The sequence below is a fragment of the Trichosurus vulpecula genome, chromosome 8, assembly GCF_011100635.1.
Source record: "Trichosurus vulpecula isolate mTriVul1 chromosome 8, mTriVul1.pri, whole genome shotgun sequence".
Classification (NCBI taxonomy): Eukaryota; Metazoa; Chordata; class Mammalia; order Diprotodontia; family Phalangeridae; genus Trichosurus; species Trichosurus vulpecula.
Genome location: NC_050580.1, coordinates 70,055,121 through 70,078,449, shown reverse-complemented (window position 1 = coordinate 70,078,449; position 23,329 = coordinate 70,055,121). Strand labels below are relative to the sequence as shown.

The 23,329-nt window shown below is 44.0% G+C and overlaps 1 protein-coding gene across 2 annotated transcripts; it reads left to right on the top strand.

The window, feature by feature from the left end:
* Positions 1-38: 38 nt before the first annotated feature.
* Positions 39-15,102, top strand: LOC118829180 (transmembrane protein 202-like). Of its 2 annotated transcripts, XM_036736149.1 has the most exons (5): positions 6,948-7,052; positions 7,322-7,577; positions 12,083-12,229; positions 13,155-13,286; positions 14,867-15,102. In XM_036736149.1, the coding sequence occupies exons 1-5, from the start codon at positions 6,948-6,950 to the stop codon at positions 15,100-15,102; spliced, it is 876 nt and encodes a 291-aa protein (XP_036592044.1). The 2 variants fall into 2 exon arrangements, 1 of the variants encoding a protein (XP_036592044.1); XR_005008989.1 differs by lacking the exons at positions 6,948-7,052; positions 7,322-7,577; positions 13,155-13,286; positions 14,867-15,102 and adding an exon at positions 39-118 and having other exon boundaries at positions 12,083-12,166.
* Positions 15,103-23,329: the final 8,227 nt, after the last annotated feature.

Below are 23,329 nucleotides of genomic sequence, written 5' to 3'. Positions count from 1 at the left end.
CTTTTGGACCTAGGGAGCAGAACAGAAGAGCAGTAACTCTGCCTCTCCACGGATCCGGAAAGGCCTCCTAAAGAAGGTGGGATTTGGGCTGAGTCTCCACAGAAGTCAGGAGGCGGAGGTGAGGCGTGGGGGACCCCCGGGAGGCAGCTGCGGGGTCTTAGAGCACGTGGAGCCCGCCCGTCCTACCTTCTATGGGTGACCATCGGGTGCCGTTAGCTTTGGGTCTTAACACATTAATACACTGTCGGTGTAGCTGTTGAATTGGCCCAACCCTTCTGGAAAAAAAAATAGAATTATGCTGGGAAAGTCAATAAAATGTCCAGTAATCAAAGTAAAAAAAAAAAAAGGTGTGTGTGTGCCACAGCTGGACACATCGAAACTTGACTCTAGCATAGTGATGTTATTTTGGATCTTCTGCTGAGGTGTATCTCATCTTCTCCAGCCCTTGGGTTGTTGTAGCCAAAAAAGAATTCATTATCTGGTTGTAAAATGTAGATGTAAGTTCCTCAGGGACCTAGATTTTCCCACATTTGTTTTTGTGTCCCTAGCTCCTAGCATGGTGCCTGACACATAGTAGAGAAAGAGATATTAAAAAAAAATATTGAGTGTATTTTGTTGTTTCTGTTCAGTTGTTTTAGTCACGTCTGCCTCTTCATGACCTCATTTGGAGTTTTCTTAGCAAAGATACTGGAATGGTTTGCCCCTTTCCTTCTCCAGCTCATTTTACAGATGAGGAAACTGAGGCAAACAGGGTCAGGTGACTTGCCCAGGGTCACACAGATAATACGTGTCTGAGGCTGGGTTTGAACTCAGGTCTTCCTGACTCCAGTCGAGTACTCTATCCATTGTGCCATCTAGTTGCGGTAAGCACATACTATGTGTCAGATATCCTGGTAAATGCTTGGAATACAATTAGAAGCAAAAAAGACAGTCTCTACATTCAAGGATTTTAAATCCTAGCAAGGAAGACAACACATAAAAAGGGGGCTGGAAGGTGGGAGAAGATAAAAAGTCCAGTGAGTGAAGGAGTGGAGCTAGGAGAAGAGTGAATGTGGATGGCCTGGATACCTTATGAAGTCATGATCCTGACCAGAGACTTAGCAATCAGAGAAAAGAGCCTCAGGGGTACAGGCGTCCCCAGGGTGCAAAGGCTGCTAGGGAGAGGAAAAGATTCTGGAGAGTAGCAATGGACACCAAACCTCCCTAAACAGGTAGGATGAGTCTCAGACTATGGGAACATGGTCCATCATTGGGCTTGTACCCCATAGCCTTTTCAATTTGGTTTTATCTGCTGGAGGGCATAGCCTTCGAGAGCCTAGGGTCATCCCTATGCCACGATGGTATTAAGGGATCCACTGCACTTGTGTTCTTGAGTTGCATATTTTCCAGAGACACTGGACCCAGAGTATTCAAGGGGTCCTGAATGTGTCAAGGACAAAGTCCACTTTGAGCTGACATATAATGTGGTGTTTGCATCCCATGTATCCTAGGGAGTCAAGACAGGCATCAGTCAATGTCAGTCTGCACTAGACTGATAAACTGTGTAGCTGGGATCCTTGTAGATAAGCAGACCATCATATCTTCATAATCTAGCAGTTCCCAAGGGAAAAGAATGTTGCTTTTGCCATTTTATTCATGATTTCTCCTCCCCTTTGGGAGGGAATTAGTCCCTTTTTCTCCTGCCCTGCCACTCCCATTATGAAGGGATTATTGTCTTTCCTCCCTTATTTGTTGCAATCCCATAAATACACAAACTTCTTTTTGGATTGTGAACTCTTTGCAGTTCCACATGCATGTTCATTTGTCTTGTAATAAACTCAGTTTTTTTACATATGCTTCATGAAGTTGTGATTTCCTGTTGACAATGGAACACTAGAATAAGACTAGTTGAATATGACTGCTATTACTAATACTTTTTATATCTTTATAACTTACTGAATGATTTTGCATCTATTGTCTTACTCGTCCTCATAATAATCTTGTAAAGTAATCGGGGTCACTTATTTTACAGATGTTGAAACAGAATAAGGTGATTTGTCCCAGGTTACAAAATTAACGAGCCACAGAAAGTGACACTTGAAATAATTCTTAATGATAAGTCTTTATAAACATTTAAAATTAATTTGCCTCAGATGAACTCAGCACATTGCCGAGAACCTTTGCTAGTGCTCCATTTGCACTATTGTTTAAATCTATTTTGGTCACTGGCTAGCAGATGTGAAAATGCCACACTAAAAGAAAGCATTTCCAAATTATCTTTGTTTTTGAGGATGCCAATGACTTAGCAAGAAAATGTTTTAAATGGTGTTTGTGTAGGAGAAAACAGTAATGGCTGGGACTCAGCTGGGTAGGCAAGGAAAAGGGATATCCAGGACCTAGAGAAAAGACACATGAGTAGGACAAATGATTGACAGTGATGTATGTTCAAGTAGGCAAGCATTTGGTTTCATGCCTTCTAATGATGGGTACTCCTCAGGGCTCTGTCCAGAGCCCTCTTCTTTTCTTTCTTTATCTGATCTGCTGATTTGATCAGCTTTCATGGGTTTAATGAGCATCTCTCTGCAGATGATGCACCTATCTACATATCCAGCCCCATCATCTCATCTGAGCTTTAGCCTTTCATTGCCAACTACCTGGTGGACATTTCAAACTGGATCTCCTGAAGACATCTTAAACTCAGTGTCAGAACTCATTTTTTCCCCTCTAAAACCTATTCCTCTTCCAAACTTCCCTATTTCCCCTCCAGTCTCTTAGGTTTATAACCAGAATGCCAGAATTGACTCCTTACTCTCCTTTGCGCATATCCAATCAGTTGCTAAATTTTTCTATTTCTGACATCCACAGTGTTTCTTGCATCTGATCCCTTCTCTTTTCTCACATAGCCACCACCTTAGTTCAGGCCCTGATCTCCTCTTACTTAGAATGTTGTTATTTGTCCTTTGTTTTTGAAGAAACCCATGACATCATGGGTGATGTCTTAACTTGTGCATAAATTGGATTTAAGTGAAACACAGTTACACAAAGTTGTCAGCCTCACTCTCTTCTTGACTCATTGAAATCAAGTGGCAGTGATGAGGCTAAAGAAAAATGATGATGGTAGGGAACCACAGGTTCCTAGGGGTGCTCAAGACCCCCAAACACCGACATGCTGGGTCCTGCCAAATGAATTCGACTCAAGCCTTCTTAGCCAAGGAAAAGGACAGAGTTTATTAAGGATTTGCCATGATGGGTTGCCTTAAGAAATCTTACCATTTGTGATGCTTGTTTTCACAAGCAGGATGGATCTGAGCTAGATTGAATCTGAGAGCCTTCGTGGAGGCAAGATGAAACTTATATACAGAAAGATTGTGGGAGGGATTGAGGGGTGTTCGAGTAGTCTGGAGTGACTAGAGGAGGGGTTTAGGGAGGGTCTTGAGGAGGAGTCTAAGGAGGATGTTGATGGGACTGGGGTGACTAGAGGTCAAGACTCCAGGAAACAAGAGAATGGGATTTTCCTAGGATTAAGGGTGGGAAGCAGCTGGGCTAGGACAGGTAGGGATTTGGACCTAGTGATAAGGAAAGGCTGATGGCCTAGGGTGAAGCCAGATCTAGTGGGAAGATTCAAGGAGAATTCAAGGGGGTTCCCAGAGACTGTACTCCAGATTCAAGGGGGTTCCCAGAGACTATACCCTCTTCAGCAGGACAAAAGTCAAGACTACTGCCGATGACCTAGGATGCAGCGCATGATCTTGGCATCTTTGGTGCCTGTCCGTGCTCTCATCTGCCCATTCTGCCAGGGAGTTTTCGCATGCTGGGGGTTGACATCCCCCAACTCACTGTCAGGTCTGAGGACTGTCAGTTACCCTCAGCCTGGTTTAACTGTCTGCAAAGATGGTTTACTGGGGTGAGGTCACTGTGTGCTACCGTATCTTGGAGCCACGGGTGACAGTTGGGTGAATTGGGTGGTCACCAAAGGTAGATGAGCAGCCCTGCAAAGGGCTCAGCAAGTGCTCATACCAGAGTCCCTCCTAAACACCCCATGTACCCAAGTGTTCTGATTTGTCTTACTGCCTCAAGTCTCTCTCCGCTCAAATCCATTTTCCACAAAGTGAACAAAACGATTTTCATTAAGGAAGAATCTTACCCTGTCACTCCTCTACTCAATAAACTCTAGTTACTCCCTATTGCCTCTAGAATAAAATAGAAATGGACATTTCGGGTTTTTAAAGCTCTTCACGACTTTGTGCCAACCTATCTTTCCAGCCTCATTGTGATGGTAGCCAGCTATTGCTAGAAAAACCCTGCCCCCAGCCACTAACTGCAAACCCCAGTCCTGCGTTTGGCGAGTGTCTTGGGCCCCTAAGACATTTCCAAGGAATGTAAGCTAATTACCAGGAAAGCCTAACGATCTTCCTTTAACTAACTGAGTGGGCTGAGAGACAACTCTATCTCTCGTCTCAACAAAGCCAGCTGGAGCATCCCTCAGTCTGCCTATGGCCTTGCAGGATGAAAGCCTCAGCCCCAGATATTCTTTTGAATTATGTGACTGTTCCTAGCTCTTATCTCATGAGTCATGTTGTGGGATGTATGGCAAACTGGACAGAGATCCTGGGTTGTAATTCCAATTGACACTTTGTCAGCTATCTGATATGTTGTATTTACAATCTATTCAGGAGGTTCCTCTAACGTATCATGGTCATAAAAGTGAAATTAACACAGGCTTGCTGAGTCTGCAAAGTAACATATGTAAACTTTAAGAGATAATTAAGCACTGAACCCTGTATTGTCTATATAAACTACCCTCTCCCTTTAAACGTGGTCATTTGCTTTGGGAATTTTCCCCGAATGACCGCCGGCTAATAAACTTCTCCATTCAAAACTTATACTCTGTGGCGTGTCTCACTCGCTTCTGGTATAACACATTGTGATGAGGGCACAGTCTCTGGGAGCCCCTTGAACCCTTGAACTCTCCTTGAATCTTCCCACTCGACCTGGCCTTGGCCTGAGGCTATAACCTTTAGGCCCAAATGCCTACCTTGTCCAGCCCTCTATTGTCCAGCTGTTTCCCACCTTTAATCCTGTTTCCCGTCCTTATTCCTGATCAAAATATCTATACCCTAGCTCTGTTACCCTAGCCCTTTATTGTCTGTCATTTCCATGTAGCCTTCAGCTATTTCCCATCCTGGAGTCTGACCTCATCCCAGTCCCTTAGACTCCTCATTAGACTCCTCCTCAAGTCCCTCCCTAAACCCCTCCTCTGGTCACCCCAGACCACCCCTCAATCCCTCCCACAATCTTTGTGTACATAATCTCCATCTTGCCTCCATGGAGGTGGTCAGATCCAATCTAGCTCAGATTGATCTGGCCTGCTTTTGTTACAGGTATCGCAAGGGGTGGGATCTCTTGGGGCAGGCCTGTTTGGCTAGCTCTTAATAAACTTTGTCTTTTCCCTTGGCTGAGAAAGCTTGAGTCGAATTCTTTCGGCAGGACCCGGCGTGTCGGTACTTTGGGGTGTTGAGCACCCCTCACCCCAAACCCTCTTCATTTATACCTTATTTCCCTTCCTATACTTTTTTTTTTGAATGGGGAAGGTAGGGCAGTTGGGGTTAAGTGACTTGCCCAAGGTCACACAGCTAGTAAGTATGTCAAGTGTCTGAGGCCGGATTTGCACTCAGGTCCTCCTGACTCCAGGGCCGGTGTTCTACTCACTGCACCACCTAGCTGCCCCCCTTCCTATACTTGTTGATCAGACAGACCTTTTCTCTGCTCCTCCGTGTCCTGTCTTCATGCCTTTGTGCTGGCAGTTGCCTATGCTTAGAAGCTACTCCTTCCTAATTTCTGCTTCATTTTTCCTGAAGATATAGCCCAAGTACCGCTTCCTCTATGAAATCTTTCCTAATGTTCCCAAATGCTAATGTCCTCCTCCCCATCTAACTTCTGTTTATTTTGTATTTATTCCTTATGTATTTATTTTGTCTATACTTACGTATGTACATATTGTTTCCCCTAGTGTAGGTTCCTTGAAAGTAGATATTTTTCCGTTCTTTATATTTGTATTCCTGGTGCCTAACACAGCGCCTGGTATGTCATAGGGGCTTAATAAATCCTTGTTGACCGCTTGATATAGGAAGCTAGGCAGTGATCCTGAAGAGTGGGCCTTTGGCATCAGAGAAGTACGCTAGGAGCAACTGAGGACCCAATCATGGAGATTGGGGTATAGACACAGATTCTAATCACTGGCGTCCAGAAGTGGCATCAGCTGCCTTGAGGCATTGGAGGTCTGCAGGCAAAGCCCTTTTAGGTAAACTGTGGGAGAGATTCTTGTTAAGTTATAAGTTGGACTCCATGACCTCTGAAATCCCTTCTAAGAGCAGAGCCTGTGCTTAGGTAATTCTGGTGGACTGAGAGAATAAGAGTCAAAGGAGCCACAGGAAGAAGTCAAAGTTGGCTTGAGATCAGAGTGGACCACCAGCAAGTCAGCCTTGAAACTAAGGTGGAGGGGGAAGGGAACAAGCATTTTCTTTTTTAAGCACATACTATGTGCTGGGCACTGTGCTTAGTATTCTACAAACATCTCATTTGGAAGGCTTCAAAGTAGGTTCAGAGCTTTTTATGAATTTTATTAATAATCTCTCGCTGTACCACTGGCTTTTAAAAAAATTCTCTGTCATCTGAGGCAAGAGATAAGAAGAAATCCTAGAATTAAGGAAGCCTTTATAAAATGACTGGGGAGACAAGGAGGATCGAGCTTTATGGACTACCACTGGTAGTAGATAGTAACCTTTGCATGGTAAATGTGTGAACGTGGACTGAGGGTTAGAGAGAAAGGATTGTACACCTGAGTCCTACAAGCTTAGTAAAAGGTGGCAGCATCCTCAGCGTGTGGGTTCCTGGAGAGGGAATAGAGAACCTTCTCCCATGCCCTCAGCTCTGCCCCCAGACAAGTTCCGTGTCAGTTAGGAGAGGTGATGGAAGGCCCTCAGCCAGCCACAGAAAGGCCATTGGGACCCACGGTCCTGACCTTCCACACCCCTCGAACTGAGAAGATTAAAGGAGATCGCTCCTACCAGAGGGTGAGAAGACTCTTTGGGGAGTTGAAATTAGGCAGGGGCTGTTAGAGGTTGGGTCACTCTGAAGATTTTTTTTTTTCTCTAAGGGGGTGAGTAGAGGTCCATAAGAGACAAACCTTCACAGGAGGCCTTGGGACCCTGGAGTCTGAGAAGTTTCTGAGAGGGTCCCTAGTTCTGTGGGATTTAGGAGTTGTGTCTTTATGGGTGGGTGTGGGGATTCATTTTATTTGAATGGAGGGGTGAATCATTCTCAATGATGTTCACTTCCACAGCCGGTTCTACCTACCCAAAAACACTGGATTGCTTCATTGTCCCCATGGCAACAGCAGCATCTCCTGAAGCAGACCCACCTCTATATCCGATCGTTCTGTACTGGGTTGTGTGGGTTCACTTTGGTCCTGCTCCTTTGCATCTCCCCGATGCCCTGGGTGCAGTTCCTCTTGGCAAAGAATGGCCTTGAGCTCCATGCGGGACTCTGGACCTTGTGTGAACACCATCTCTGCTGGAGCCACATACCCAGTCCACCCTGTGAGTTTTCCCAGGGTCTCTGGACCCCTCACCCAACACCCCCGATCAATTCCCTACAACACCAGGCCTCCACGTTCCTTTACTGTACTCGTTGCTCCTTCTAAGGTTTCCCTGCCCTGTCCCTTCTCCCCAGTGTTCAGCATTTTTCTTCTTAAATTGGCTAAATTTATCTTGGAAAGCAGCATGGTGCAGTGAGTGGAGCAATTGATGATATGGCAGGAAGACCTGGGTTCAAATCCTGACTGTGTTTTGGGGCAGGCAAGGCCTTTCTGGGTCTCAGTTTCCTGATTTGTAAAATTAGAGGGAGGGTGGGCTTGATGACTTCTGCGGATCCTTCCAAGCTCTAAATCTGCATACTCTGCCTGTATGTCCCTTCTGTCCCTCTGGTAGAATATGCCCTGCTGCCTTTTAGGTAATTAGGGCCTAATTTTCTCTGCCTCCATCTCTTATCCCTTGTTCTTAGTAAAAGATCTGAGTTGTAGAGTAAGGAGATTGGTTTGTTGAAGTTGGGGAGGTATAATCATAGCAGGGACATACTTTTCAAGAAAACCTTCTTTGATGCTTTTTCCTTTTACAACAGTCATTTTTGAACATACCTACCCCCTTAATAAGCTCTCCCTTATCACAAAGAAAAACCAAGGGACATAGTGACTATGTTTGACAGTGTATGCAGCATTTCACATCCATAGTTCCCCACCTGTCTAACAAAAGGAGGGAGGTAGTCCCTCGTCTTTTTTCTAGGGTCAATATTGGTCCTTATAGTTATTCAGCCTTCAGCTTTTTATCAGTGCTATTATCATCTACATTATTGTAGTGATTTGGTGTGTGTGTCGTTCTCTAGTCATGTTTGCTTCGCTCTATATCCACTCATTTAAGTCTTCCCATGTTTCTTTCAATTCCTCATATTTGTGATTTCTTGTAAGGCACTAACATCCCATTATGTTCACAGGCCACAGTCAATTCAGCCATTCCGCAATTGACGGGTACTCCATTCGTTTCCAGTTTTTTACAGCAGGAATGTGTTGCAATGTGTTTCTGCCTGTGTAAGGAACACTTTCAAAGCTGAAGGTTCTTTGATCATAGATGATGTTAGCATATCTGATGCTAAACTCTACCCAGACTCTGCCCAGACTTTGCACATGGATCTCAATTTAGTTAAGCTAGGTGGTAGTGGATAATGTACTGGGTCTGGGATCAGGAAGATTCCTTCCACTTCCCCTTGTGTACCTGACCTTCGCCAGGCTGTGGGGGTGAGATGGGTTAAGAAAGGGGGCAGAGTGCCCATGAGGTTACACAGAGCAGTTTGTAATGTCCCAGGGCAGTCAAGAAGTCAGCAGGCGTCCCCTATTGATGTAAAGGCAACAATGGGGGTAACCTGGAGTGGTTAGTTAGTGTCATAGTAAGGATTTGAGTTCAGGTCCTTTGACTACAGGATGGTAGGGAGAGGTCCAGGGGTGTGTTGGTAAATATTCAACAACTGGTTCTCTGAAAAAAAATGTAGTCATGACACACTTTTAAGTGTAATATGCATTATTAATACTTTCCTAAGTCTATAATATCAACAGAACCGTAAATTAGGCCATGATTTTATAGGATTTGCTTATTTCTCAGGTGCAAATGCTCACATTGAAAATTTCATGATAGCTTCCTGGAGCCAGTTTGAGCTGGCTCTGGCACATACCTGAACCTTTAGCTGTATCTTCTGGGGTTCTGATCCAGGCTGCTTTGGAGTAGTCTTCACATCCTCTCCTTAAGGAGTTCTGCCTATTTCCCATCAGCCCTTCGGTTTGTTCAGCCATTCTCCAATTGATGGTACCATCTTAGTTTCCAGTTCTTTGCCAAGCTGGTTACCTTCTTATGAACTGTCCTCTGTCATTTTTTCTCCCTATACTTGATCCCTGGGTATTCTCATCTGCTTGCCCAGATTCAGTTATCACCTCTCTGCTGAGACTCCAAAATCTTTTTCTTAAGCCCCAATATTTCTCCTGAGCTCTAGTCCTTTCACACATGCTTACGGTTCATCTTCACGTGGACATCCCCTTCATTTCCTAGAAAGCAAGATGACACAGTGGGTAGAGTGCTAGGTTTGGAGTCAGGATGACATGTGCAAATCCTGCCTTAGACCCTCATTAACTCTGTGACCCTGGGCAAGTCATTTAAACTTCACGCACCTCACTCAGTTTCCTTACATGTAAAAGTGGGAACTGGACTCAATGGAGGTCTCCAAAATCTCTTCCAGCTCTAATCCCATGATCTCAAATTCATTACATCCCAAACTAAACTAATTTTTCTTTTAAAACCAACTCCTTCTTTTCAGTACTCTATTTCTATTGATGGGATCTCCATTGTTCTCAGGGCTTAGGTTCAAAGTGCTAGACACCACCCCTCTCTCCCACCATTCCTATATCTTTGTTGCTAAGCTCTGTCAGTTCTGCCTTCATAATTCCTCTTAGATTTCTCTCTTTCCACTCCCACTGCCAACCCCTCCTCCCTTGTTTAGACCCCTGTCTCTCGGGTGAATTATTGTGCCAGTCTCCAGACTGGTTCCCCTGCTCCTAGTCTCTCCCCTTTATAATCTGTCTTTCACATCTTTGCCAAAGTGATCTCTCTAATGCTTGATTACATAATTTCTGTGCTTAGAAATCTCTCCTACTTTCCCCTTGCCTATTGAGTCTAACATTCAGTGTCTTGACTACATTAATCCATTTCACCTGCTCTGTTGTAGCTGAGCTGGCCTTCTCACCATTCCCTGGCTTCTTCCACCTCTATGGCTCTCTGCACGTCATCCTCAGGCCTTCCTTCTGTTAAGGCCCAATTTAGGTGCCACTTTTCAGAATGAAATTTTAGTTTTTCAGTGACCAAACTTATTTTTTCTCCCTCCTAGAAGAATTATTTTCCTCTTCAGGGTTGTGTCTTGGGCGTTCCTGGTATTACTTATTGTTCTAGCAGTTTGCACCAGACACCCTTGTTCGTGTAACTGGGAGCCTTGTAGGCTGAGCCCGTAATCCAGGCCCCTCTGGGTGATTCCTCCTTGTCACTCTTTGGCAGGGGACCAAGTCTAACATCTCTTTTCTTTTGTCCCTCCCTCTCCCATGCCAGGGAGGCTTCGGGTGCTGAGTCCTTTCTGTAAGCCTCTTTGGGGGACACCCTCACCACCCCCTGCCCCATTTCCTGCTGTTGGCCTGGGTCCTAGAGACTCTGCTGTTTCTCCACTGCTGACCTAGCTCAGAGCTCTGGGCACTGAGTCTTAGCCTGGCTCCATTCCCCAGACTGTTCTAGTTTCTGCCCTAGTCACTTACCTGTGGGGGAATTTATGAACTTAAACTATTAAGATGATCCAGCGTAGTTTTTCCTTTGATTTCCCAATCACTCCTCGGTCTGGCGTCCTTCTTAGATTGTTGTTGGAACAGCTGTGGGGGGAGCCAGGATATACTTTTTCTTCCTATTCTTACATCTTGGCTTCATCAAACTCAGATGTCATTTTCTCCATGAAACTTGCTCTGATCCCCCTGCTAGCAGTGATCCCTCCCTTCTCAGGTGACAAAATATCCTTAAGTGACAAAAGAGATTTCACTTTCCTTAACTCCTCCTAGGCACTTGTGTCATTCTGATCTGTATTATTTGTATGTCTTATTCCCCACTGCATTCCTCCCACCCTCTGCTCCCAACTAGATTATATGATACTTGAGGGCAGGGCAAGGATTGCATTGTTTTTCATTTTCCTATCCCTAGAACTTCCGTGTGTTGAATCGGTTTCTATGGCTCGCAATAAGGTGGTCTAGAGATTGACTTCTTCACTATGATAATGTTTCTAGCTCACAGTGAAGTTTCTCTGAAACGGTTTTTAGACCAAAAATGAAATTACCCAGCTTGATTACCTTAATCACCAAAGTTGGTCCTTACTAACTTAGAGACATTTCCAAAAATTAAATCCATGTTTTGAATATTTGTGACTCTGAGAGATATCAAAAAGTGTCATAGGCTCTGAAGGCAATTCCCAAATACAGAGTTAGTTTCCCACATATTTCAACCACGGCAGCTTAATTGGACCGTGTTGTGCCCAGCTGGTGCCAGCCAAGGTCAGTTCTTGTCGAGGGCCAAGCTTATTCTGTCAGGTTCACTGAAATGCCAGTCTCCTTGTCTCCTTACTTTATTGTCACACTCATATGCCATATGCATCTACAACAGTGAGTCTGCTTCCCATCTCAGAGGTATTCATGCTTTTATCCTTTTCTTGCATTGTGAATGAAAGGATGGCACTGTTCTCCATTTTTAGGCATTAATGAGCATTTGGGAGAATGCTGGGGAACTTTGCTGATGTTCCTGATGTTCCGGAAGGAGGAGGGCCACCTACTCTGGCCCGTAGCTGGTCCTGCCTCTGTCCTTTGCCCTGCTCTTCCCTAGTCCCTGACTGTCCTTGGTGTGGAAATGGGGGCTGTCTCCTGTCCCTTGTCCCTTGTCCCCAGTCCCCAGCCTGGCCTCTTACTTTCTGCTTCATCCTTTAGATTACCTCCAGATTTCCAGATTCTTCTTTCTCCTCTCTGCCTTTACTGCCTTCATTATCCTTGCCTGGGTCATCAACTCCTGCCGGCACAGGAAAGAGCCCAGTACTCACTTGGATCGGGGAGTAGCCATCCTCTCTTTGACTTCAGGTACAGACTCATGGTAGCACACTAAACCTCTGGCAAAGCTTTGAAGTCCTTAGAGTTCACCTCTGATGCTCTCCCCAGAACCTAGTCCCTTCTTTCCACCCGCCTCTGTTTCACAACTGGCCTTTCTAGGCCCCAATCCCTCTAACAAATTCATTCATACCGAAGGGCTATCTAGCCCTGGTGTGGAGCAGGGAGGCATCGGAATGGCAGAATAGGAGCCTGAAGAGGGCAATGTTCATTCCAAAAGAATGAAGTTCTAATGGTGAAATTTCAAACTTCTGGCAGTTTGCTGGTGATAGTGAAGGCAAGGAAGTTTCCCTGGAGAATAACAACATAGGAGAAAAAGCGCTGGGCGAAGAGCCAGGATGTCTATGCTGTAGTCTCAGCTACGCTGTAAATTACCTGAGCAAATCACCTAGCTCCTCTGAGCCTCAGTTTCCTCACTTGTAAAGGGAGGAAGTTGGACTAGTCTCTATGGTCCCTCCCAGCCCTTACATTCCATAGTTCTGTGATGCCAGAGGACTTATTATTAAGCTTCCTTAGACCAGAGACTTGTCCTGCCCCTATAAGAAGAATCCCTTCCATTTGTAAAGTATTTTCGGTTGACAAAGCTCTTTTATAAGAGACAGACCATGAGATAAGTAGAGCAGGTATTGCTGCCCTTACTTTAGAGCCTGGGAAGTGAGGTCCCCAAAGGATAGCTGACTTACCCAAGGTCATACAGTTAGTCAGTTGCAGAGAGCTGGTCCTGGAACCCAGACCTGATTCTCTCCAAGTCCAGTCTCACTGTTTTCTGCTGCACCTTTTCCTATACAGCTAGCCCCCAGCATGGGACACAGACAGTATGGGGTGGGGACAGGAGGAAGGTGTGAGAGGTGGCAGGATGGGAGTTCCAAAGGGTGATCCTCTCTGCTCTTGCTTCTAGGAGTCAGCCTGTTCATCTGCCTTGTGCTTTTTCTGATGCAAGTCAAAAAGCATACTCGCTACAACATGGGGTCCTCCTACCTGTGGATCTTCCACTTCAACTGGTGGGGTGGCTTCTTCTACGTAGTGGCTGGTGAGTTAGACCTGTACCGTAGCGTGGCAGAGGGAGAGGAGAGGGAAACCCTTCTGGCGAGGGGACAATAGAACCAGAGACCAGTGGCAGCATGGGAGAATACTTCATTTAGAGGCAGGGAATCCCAGCTCGACCACTGGCACCTGTGTGGCCTTCTGGGCCTCAGTTTCCTCATCTCAAAGATGAAGGGGGTTGGACTAGATGCCTAGCTCTAAATCCACTGTCCTCAGGGATGGTCCTACTCTGGGTCTTCCTGTTGCCCAGGGAAAAAAATCCTGTGATTCACAAGTCCTTTGTATCATAAACAATTTCCATGTTAGCGAATGATCCTTTACCAAAAACAGTTATAAATTCCAGTTGAGAAGAGACTTCAAAGGCCATCTTAGCTGACCACTTTGTTTATGTAAGAGGAAACAGAGTTTTAGTGGCTCGTCCAAGGTCCATGTGGGTGGTTGAGCCACAGAACTAAGATTGCTGGCAGGTCCTTGACTGCAAATCCAGCATCCTTTCCCTGGTACCCCACTGCCTCCCTTTTTGCTTCCTATGAATTCTGCCAGTGCAATGGTTTCTATGATAAAAAGCTCTGCTTGTGCATAGGCAGCAAGCATCTATACTCTTCACAACTCTTGTTATACTAAAAGATAGCAGTTATTCTTAAACATCCTTCACATATCAAGCAAACATTACTTTCATCACTGCTGCTGTATCCTGGACAACTAGCTAGGTGGCACAGTGGATAGTGCACTGAGCCTGGAGTCATGAAGACTCATCTTCCTGAGTTCACATCTGGCCTCTGACACTAGCTGTGTGACCCTGGGCAAGTCACTTAACCCCGTTTGCTTCAGTTTTCTCATCTGTACAATGAGCTGCAGAAAGAAATGGCAAACCTCTCCACTCTCTGCGCCAAGGAAACCCCAAATGGGTTCATAAAGAATTAGACGTGACTGAAAATGATTGAACAACAAAATCAAAAGCAGGCCCCAAATTCTGCTGGTGAAGGTGGTTTTCAAAACCAGCCACATTGCTTCTGGAGAGCTGAATAATTGCAGCATCACTGGGGTGAATTAGGTTAAGATGGTGCTGAGGGAGCAGAGGTGCTTCCATGCCTTTGGTTGGATTGGGTCTTGCTCAGTATCTTATCTTGTGGGTGAGTTTTGTGTGTGGGTCCCTGTGTTTTTTTTTGGTGTAGAAGTCCAGTGCTTGGTGAGTCCTGTTCTCTGGGATGCTTTACCTTTTATTGGGGTCAGTGACATCACAGAAGAGAGCTGGGCACTCATCCTCAGTGAGAGAGAAGCTGGTGAGGATGAACGATCTCCTGGCTTTGTAGATTAGTGGGTAGCTGTGAGCATTTTCTGAGATACTTTCCTTCCCTTAGAGAAAGCACAGAAGTGGTCACACTTGCTAATTCACTAACAGAAAGGCAGAGAGCATTATCAATATTTCACCTTTAGATCCTACAGATTGGGCACACAATTCCAAACAATGAACAAAATTTCACGACAACAAAATAGTATTTCACCTGTAACTAATACTGAATGCAACCCACCACCTGAACCTTACACCGACTTTTTCTTCTTTAGGGCTTATCTCCTTCTTCAACTACAAAACCTTTAGGATTTTGCCCCGTGATCTGGATTTCACTGAAATTCTCCTAACAAGGAGAAGATTAGGGATTAATCCAAAGATGTGGTTATCACCCGCGACAGAAGAAGAAGAGGCAGAATCAGGGATGGCTGTGGATCCAGTAGTGGAAATAGAGGCCACAGTAGCCTCTTTGGGGAAGAAGGTTGGCCACAAGGTCAACAACAATAAGTAGAGATGGGAAAATCCAATTCTGGTTTGCCTTAGGGGTAGGGCTTAAGGGTGGAGGAAAGGGGCCAAAAAGTGAGAGAGATTCTATCCCTATCATAGCTTGGGTCTGTTTGGAGGGTTGTTTATATTAGAAGTAACTCTGAGGTCACATAAGAAGGATCCTGCTCCACATTACACTGTAGTCCACTGAAAAAGATAACCTTAATGCTTATAAAATAGCATTTATATTGTCTAAGGTTCCTATAATTTATTGGTCACAAAGCAAATTATTAAAGCAAAGATTATCCCAAAGAAAAGTGTTCAGGACCACCAATGGCAGAGGCTGGTAACAAATATGGAGTGAGGACCAAGAAATTTCTAGAGATGCTAGTGACCATAATATAGGTTGGATGGAGAGGAAGAGCATGTATGGTTGGCTGGGAATACTCATTTTTTTTTCTAGTGGCCCTCAGAGACAGAGCTCATTTTAGCAAGACAGGAAAGTATAGTCCTAGGGCCCTAGTTAAGTTAGGTCAGTTCTCATCTTCCTTTATGACTTTTTTAATATTGAATTTTTAAAATTCTTAAATACTAAGAAGCAAAACAAAAATAAAACTATGTGCATTTCTGTATTTCTAGCACGTAAAAATAGGATCGCATGTGAAACATAGAATTCCTGTGTGACTGTGGACAAAACACTTAGTCTCTCTGTCCTTTAGATTTCTTATGGAAAATGGGGATGATCCCTGCCCCTCAGTCAATCCAACAACCTTTTATTAAGGGCCTGTTATGTATAACATAATCAACCTTGGAGAGTGGGGAAGAATGTTGACTATAAAAGGCTTAGATTTCCTGCTAATTGTATTACAGGAAGTCGTCTTTCTTTATGGATTTGTGGTTTATGATTTGCTTGTGATCACCGGTACCTCTCTCACTTCTGGCTCTCCATTATTAACCTTGCATGGAGCCTCCACCCTGCAGGTCTGTTGGCTGGGTGCCATGTTTTGGGCACCTGTTCACTTTCTGCTGCTTTTGACCATATCTCTGCCTACTGAATAGACCTACTAACATAACACGCGTGCCTGCAGAAACACGCCGTATAGCTACCTGAATATGCTCAACATGTAAACCTGCAGGCCACAGATTTTAATCTACCCTCAAGCAATGCATTTACTTGTTTTCCCACCCCTACACATACCCCTACACATATCTTGGTCACCCTTCCCCCCTTTTCCTGTGTGTATGTGTATGTGTGCCATCCCTGTGACTGTTAGTGTGCCTCTGATCTGGGACCTTGCCCATAAGTCTGGTAGGTTCACTGGGAGCCAGGAAGTATCATGGCACTTACTCTGTAGAAATAGTGATCAGGCCCCCAGGCAATTGTGGCATCGGGAACTGCTGACCGAGGAGTCATGAAGCCTGGGAAGTCTGAGAATTCATTTCAATTCAGCAAGTTCCTGTGGCAAGTCAGGCATGGAGAAAGGTTTTGGCACACACAAGACAAAAGTGAAACAGCACCTGCCCACATGGAGCTTACTGTTTGCTCTTCTGGGAGGTATTTAAATTGTGACAGCCACAATCAATTTCAGAGTGTCTGGTCTGTGGTTTCTATGATACTTTGTACAATACAAGGGTATATTTATGTCTTAGAATTTATTCTTTCTCACTCTGGGGGATGTAAATCAGTCGGTCAGCGAGCACCTTTAAAATGCTTACTTTTTGCTAGGCTGTGTGTTAAGCACCAGGGACACAAAGAAAAGCACCACCCCCCCACCTGCCATCCCTGTCCTCAAGAGCTCACATCCAAACGGGGGAGTCAGTATGCAAATAAGCAGGTTATACAGAGAGATGGAAGGTGGTCTAAAAGGGAAGGCATGAATAGTTGGAGGAGACTGGGTCTGATTTCTGCAGAGGTGGAATTTGATCTCAGTCCTGAAGGAGCCATTTCCCCAAACTTCATAGATATGGTGGGCCCAAACAGCTCTCTAGCACCTACGATCCTTGCTATCACCCGTATTATTCTACTGTGGGTAACTGGGAAACAGTCCAGTTTTATACACGTCTCACCCCTCAATCAACTACTGTGCTCAAAGATCCCTAACCCTACAACTGGAAATGGGGGTAGCAGATAATACCTTGCTCCCCACAAACCACGATAGTAGACCATCTGAAAAGGAGGGTCCATCTCTAACATATCAGAGATGGGACTTTTCCCGTACAAAAAGGGAATGCTGTAAAGGTACCTTTGGACCTGCTAGCCCATCACCCCAATCTGGCCAGTGATTTGGATAATCGCAGTATCTTCCTCCCTTCTCTAGCTGTCCTGAGGAGTTGGTTGGCTGTAGGGCATATCCTTCGATACAGCTCTTTGGTACACCTAATTCTAGGAAATTGGTTTGTTCTTTTCCCTCTTCCCTAGTACATACACTGAGTTACAACATAAATACTCATTCTGAGAGGCCTTTGCAGCCAAATGTAGGAACTCATCCAGACAATCCTCAGCTTCAACCAGTAGACCTAATTTAGAGGACACAACATACAGAGAAGTAAATATAAATTACATGAAGTAATTTTAAGAGGGAGGGAGCATTAACAACAGTGGGGATTGGGAAGGGCTGCCAGCAGAGGTAGCACATAGCTGCACTTTGCAAGAAGGTGGGATTCTAAGAGAGGGCAGTATGGAGGGAGTGGATTCTAGACACAGAGGACTATTTGTGCTAAGTCACAGAGGTTCATCGTAGAATGTCAGATACAAGAATACAGAGACCATGGGAGTTGGACTAAAACTGAGAGTGTGTGAAAGAGACTCACATGGAATAAGAAGGTAGAGATATATGGGAACTATATCATAGAGGGATTTAAATGCCAAACTGGGGGTTTTGTAGTTTAATCTACAGGTTCAAATGAGCCATTGAAGACTTTAGGGGAGTGACATAGTTGGATCTGTGACACCCATCCTACCCTGTCTGTGCCTAGGTTCAGGCAGAGTAAGTGAGGTCATCCCGGACATTCAGATTCCTCCATATCCACATCACCTACCCATGTGTGTCTAGGATTAGAGTTTTTTTTTCTTCTTTCTGAATGTGGTAAATCTAGGGGAGTCCATGGCTTCCCCTGACTATTTCTCTCTACTGGATATCTGGGAAAGCAGCCTGGGGCAATTTAAATAACCATACTCACAAATTGTGAGAAATTGGCATGTTTTGTCACAATTCTGGGTTAGCAGAAAGTGATCATGTAGGCAAGAAACACATCATTCAGGATCTAGGCTAAAGAGGTTTGGGAAATGTTAAGGGGAGGATTTTTATCCAAGTATGGGTTGGACTGGAAGGTCTCTGAGATCCTCCCCTGTTTTGGGCTGAGACTCAGTCTGATAGTTTAGCTTTAGTATTAGAACAAAACTGGATACTCCTAAGTTATTCAACAGTTAACAAAATGATTTAGTAACAGGCTGTTCAACAGTGGTAAACACTGAAGACACCTCTAGTTGATTCAGCTGAGTTAAGCTTTCTTGTCTGCATTGTGATCATAATCCACCGGCCAAACCTGTTTGATGATCTACCCCTCCAAGTCCTTTTGATTTGTAGTAAGGTGAAGAAGAAGTGAAATCGGCTCTCACCACTGGCTCTTAGTCCCATCAGCCAGTAAAGTCTTGAGGAATGTCCCAAAATCTTTTAGGGAAAAACTAGTCCAACTCGCATGGGGAAGAGATTAAGGTGGTATTACTTTCACTATAGTCCACCCCTTGGTGGTAAGGTCATTAATATTTTCTAGAAGTCCTAATACTTAGATGACATTAGGTCTGTTCCTGGGCAACTTTGATGTCCGGTATTAAAGACATGCTTTATAGGTAGCACTAAAGGAGAAAGATAAAATAGAACAAATAGAAACAATGTAATAGCTTTCTGAAAGAGTGATTAAATCTGGCATATTCCTAGGAAGGACTCAGTCTCAGGTGTGTGTGGAAGGTGACACCAAGACTTTGCAATTCATAGTAGGTCTTAATGGAAAAAAAAAAGGTGATCAGAAACAGGAGCAGTACCAACTATAACAGGGCCGCAGCAAAGACAATGATACTTTTTGCATCATCACAGGTCAGGGACAATTGCCCTGTACTGCCACCCTCTTAGTGTTCTCTGCCCCACCATCCAGAATCTCCCCATTTCCGGAGAGCTCTATGGGGTGGGGGTAGAATAAAAAAATCTATGCCCCATGAGAGGCCCCTAAGGGACTGCTCCCTTCTTCTTTAGGGGCTGGTTAGACTCTTTAATCTTCCTCTTGTTGCCATAAAGCAAGGTCTCTCCCAAACAATGCCACTCCTTGGTCCTTTAAGCCCTCCATAGGGAAGAGTTGTACCATGGAATCTTAAATCTCACAAAAATTCCCTCCATTTATTTTCTTTATTATGCCCTTAACATTTCATTCCCAGGAACAAAGCGGGTATGTACAGGCATGCCTAGGTGGCATAGTGGATAGAATGCTGGGCCTGGAGTCAGGAAGACTCATTTTCCTGAATTCAAATTTGGCCTTGGAAATTTACTAACTGTGTGACCCTAGGTAAGTCACCTAACTCTGTTTCCTCATCAGTAAAATGAGTTAGAGAAGGAAATGGCAAATAACTCCAGGATCTTTGCCAAGAAAACCCTAAATGGAATCATAAAGAGTCTGAAATGACTGAACAACAATAAACATTTCCGAAGGACGTAAAGCATAGTCATGTGTTGTTTACTTCTTCTTACTTTCTAAATGGCCACGGGCAGTTTGCCCTTCTCTCCTAGTTATCGGTAGTGGCTCACAGCAAGGAACCACCATTTCTAGATGCATCACGAAACAGCACTATGAGAAGCATAAAGGTCCATTTGGGCTGATCTTCTGGTGGACTGTCTACTCCATGAGCTCATAGGCTCCAGTGCTGCAAGCCTAGGTCAATTGTTTTGGGCTCGACCTGACTCTGACCAGTCCCCCAGTAGTTTAGGCTGGATATTTGGACAAAATGAAGCACTAGGAAGTTATCTGACAGTTAACTAAGGAAGATACATTTAGCCATAGTAGGAGGCTATTCATTAAGAATAGCCACTGAGGATACCCTCATGGAAGTGATATTGATGATCTTCTGACCTAACCAAGTCTCTAGTTATGTTTCTGTACCGTTTAAGGAAAAACTAGCCTAACCTGCAAGAGTAGAGGGTTACGTTATTGCTCCTACTACCCCCTCCCAATTTTGAGATTCTGTGATTCTTCCTTTAGAATATAATAAAATTCTAGAATTAGAAGGGACCTTGGAAATCATCTAGTTCAGTGGTTCTTAATGTGGAATCCATGAGTCCCCAAGGGATCTGTGGATAGAATTCAAGGGGCCCCTGAATTTAGATGAGAAAAAAAGTTCTATCTGTATTTTCGCTCACCTGTAACTGAAATTGGACATTTCCTTCAATTGTTTAAAAATGTTACTCTAGAAAGGGCCCATAGGCTTCACCAGATGGCCAAAGAGGTCCAAGACACAAAAAGGGTTAAGAACCCTTGATATAATTCATCCCTTTCATTTTGTAGATAAGGAAACTAAGAACCAAGAGAGGTAAAGAGATTCTCAGTTTAAATACTGTGTTTTTTACCTGTGTTGGTTGGAGATTGGAGCAAAGCCTTTTTTTTTTCCTGTTGCTCCTGATTTTGCTCTACCATGAGAGGAGTCCTGAAGGCAAATACTTCAAGTTCCCCAAAGCCATTGGTCAGAGCATTTGATGCCATTTTATAGTCTGCCTCCTCAGTTCACTAACTTTCACTGCCTCTTAGGCTTCTTTCTCTTTTCCCGAGACACTAGACTAACTTCCTTGTCAAAGAACCAGTCCATATGCAGACTCACAAAAGCTATTACAGAAAATCTTAGATTGTATTGTCTTTCTCCCATGCCCTGCAGATGCTTATATCCCCTGCCATAAACTGGGGAGTCCTCACATGTCTACTGCATAAAGCATCTCTTTAGCAGAAGGAAAACACTCACTGAATTGGTAATATGCAATTTGTGGTGATGGACAGAAGAATGTTGCTTCATTTTATCCCTATTTGGGCAGAGGATTAAGGACAGGATTCCAAGGCCCATACTGGTAAAGAATTAGAACTGAGTGGTGCCACTAAAGTAAAGTGAATCTATTCCTCCTTGGAAAAGGAGGAGGAAAAAAAAGAGGGCTTTAAATTTGAGTTATCTCTTCAGGCTTGGGGATTTACTTGTCTTTTATAGAGACAACATCAGTGGAAAGTCAGGGTCATGTCTGCTGCTTGGAGGCAGATGTTGCCAAGAAACAAATGAGAGGGCTGTCAGGAGGAGCTATTCTGGTGGATTGGACCCAGAGGAAGGTGAAAGATACTTTGCTGCTCTTAAAACATACATGTTATCTGCAGGACGTTGAGTGTAGCAAATTGAGACAACTCTTTGCTCCTACTGTCTTCCCTTTTACTAAATCCTTGCCATCTGTCTCTTCACCTTCTACTTGGTGAATGCTGGTTTGGACCTTGTTTTCACTCTCCACGGTTTTCTGTCTCTGGACCTTCAGCTTCATAACCCATATCCCAGTTACTGATGTTGTCTTATTCATATGAGGCTTCAGACCCTTCCCAGAATGAGAGCTTTCTGGTTATGTTGTTCCAGAATCACAGAACTGGAGAATTGGAAGGGACCTCAGTGGCCACCTAATCCAACTGATACACAGATGGAATTTAACATAATTGATCAAGTGATTGTCTGGCCTCTTCTTGAAGCCCTCTAAGGAGGGGGCACCCACCACCTTTCAAGGTCTCCTGGTCCATTTGGACAGCTCTGGTTCTTAGAAAGCTTCTGCTGACATCAAGCCTAAATTGCCTTCCTTCTGTCCATCCATTGTTCTGGGTTTCTGGGATCAAACAGAACACACCTGATCCTTCTACTTTCTGTACTCTTTTGAACCAAGAAGGCTTCCACCTTTGAAGCCTGCCCAGCTATAGCTCTTGGTCACTGATTCTTGTGCATTAGCATGGAAGAATCCCAGCATGGGAACTCCATTCTCTATTGCATGTCATAACCTATTTATACCAGTAGATAGATCTTGGAGTGTTGCCTGACACACATAGAAACTAAGTGACTTGTCTGGAGTTGCCCAGTTAGTAAGGATAGGGGATGGGATTTGAGCCTTGGTCTTCTTGACTCCATGCCCAGGGTGCTATCCACCGTACTGCACTGCTGTTGGCCATGACATGGGAATAGCTTCTATGATCACTCTCTGCACTTATAGACTAGGTATGAATTTTGACTGATCTATCTGGTACAAGATTATATGGCCTTCGACATTCGTAGAGTGAGTGTATTTGTATATACATACATATATATAAAATCACACACATATATATATATACATACATATATGTATGTACATACACGTATAGATTCTCAGTCATTATAATACATACTGTCCTGAATTCCATACATTAAATAGGGAAATGACAATGCTCCTGAGAATGGAGGATGGTAGCTGCTGTATGAAGGCTAGAAGGCCAGTGTTCATTCCCCTACACAAGGTGTGGGAAACTTGTGGCCTCAAGGCCACATGTGGCCCAAAGTGCAGCCCTTTGACGGAATCTAAACTTCATAGAACAAATCCCCTTAATAAAAGGATTGTTCTATAAAACTTGGATTCAGTCAAAAGGCTGTGCCCAAGGATCTAGAAGGCCACATGTGGCCTTGAGCCACCTCTGCTACACCATGCTATCTTTCATGAAATATGGCCTTCATAAAGTGATTTTTTTTGTTGTTCTTTTTCAAGACTGGCTAGGCTTGATCAACTGTACATTTATAATAGTGCTTTACTCGTTTGTATACATAATGATTTATATATTTGCATGCTTTATCTTTCCAGGCTGGGTTATTTTTTAAATTAATTTTTCAAACTATCTCGTGATTCTTGCAACAATCGTGTGAGGACCAGGGTAAGGTGAAAATTATTATCCCCATTCTATAGATGAGAAAGATGAGACTCTGGAAAAGTGCCAGATGCACTCAGAGCTTAGGTGGGGTAATCTCTTGCTTAGATAGCATTATGTGCGGTGGTTCTGGAAAGTGAATAAACTCTGGAAATAATCCTGAATCATTTCTGTATCATATTACTGAAATATTAAGTCCCTCAGTATTTATGGAATGCTGTAAGTTATTTGATAATTTTATTATGTAGAAAAAAGTTCATGATTGTCACGTAATAATACACTTTTGTTGTCCCATTAATTTCATA

What these genes read in the sequence shown, in the direction of transcription:
- LOC118829180 (XM_036736149.1), top strand. Translation starts at nt 6,948, where the DNA reads ATGGAAGGCCCTCAGCCAGCCACAGAAAGGCCATTGGGACCCACGGTC. An exon ending in CATCCTCTCTTTGACTTCAG is followed by an intron (nt 12,230 to 13,154) that starts GTACAGACTCAT and finishes TCTTGCTTCTAG; the next exon opens with GAGTCAGCCTGTTCATCTGC. An exon ending in CTTCTTCTACGTAGTGGCTG is followed by an intron (nt 13,287 to 14,866) that starts GTGAGTTAGACC and finishes TTTCTTCTTTAG; the next exon opens with GGCTTATCTCCTTCTTCAAC.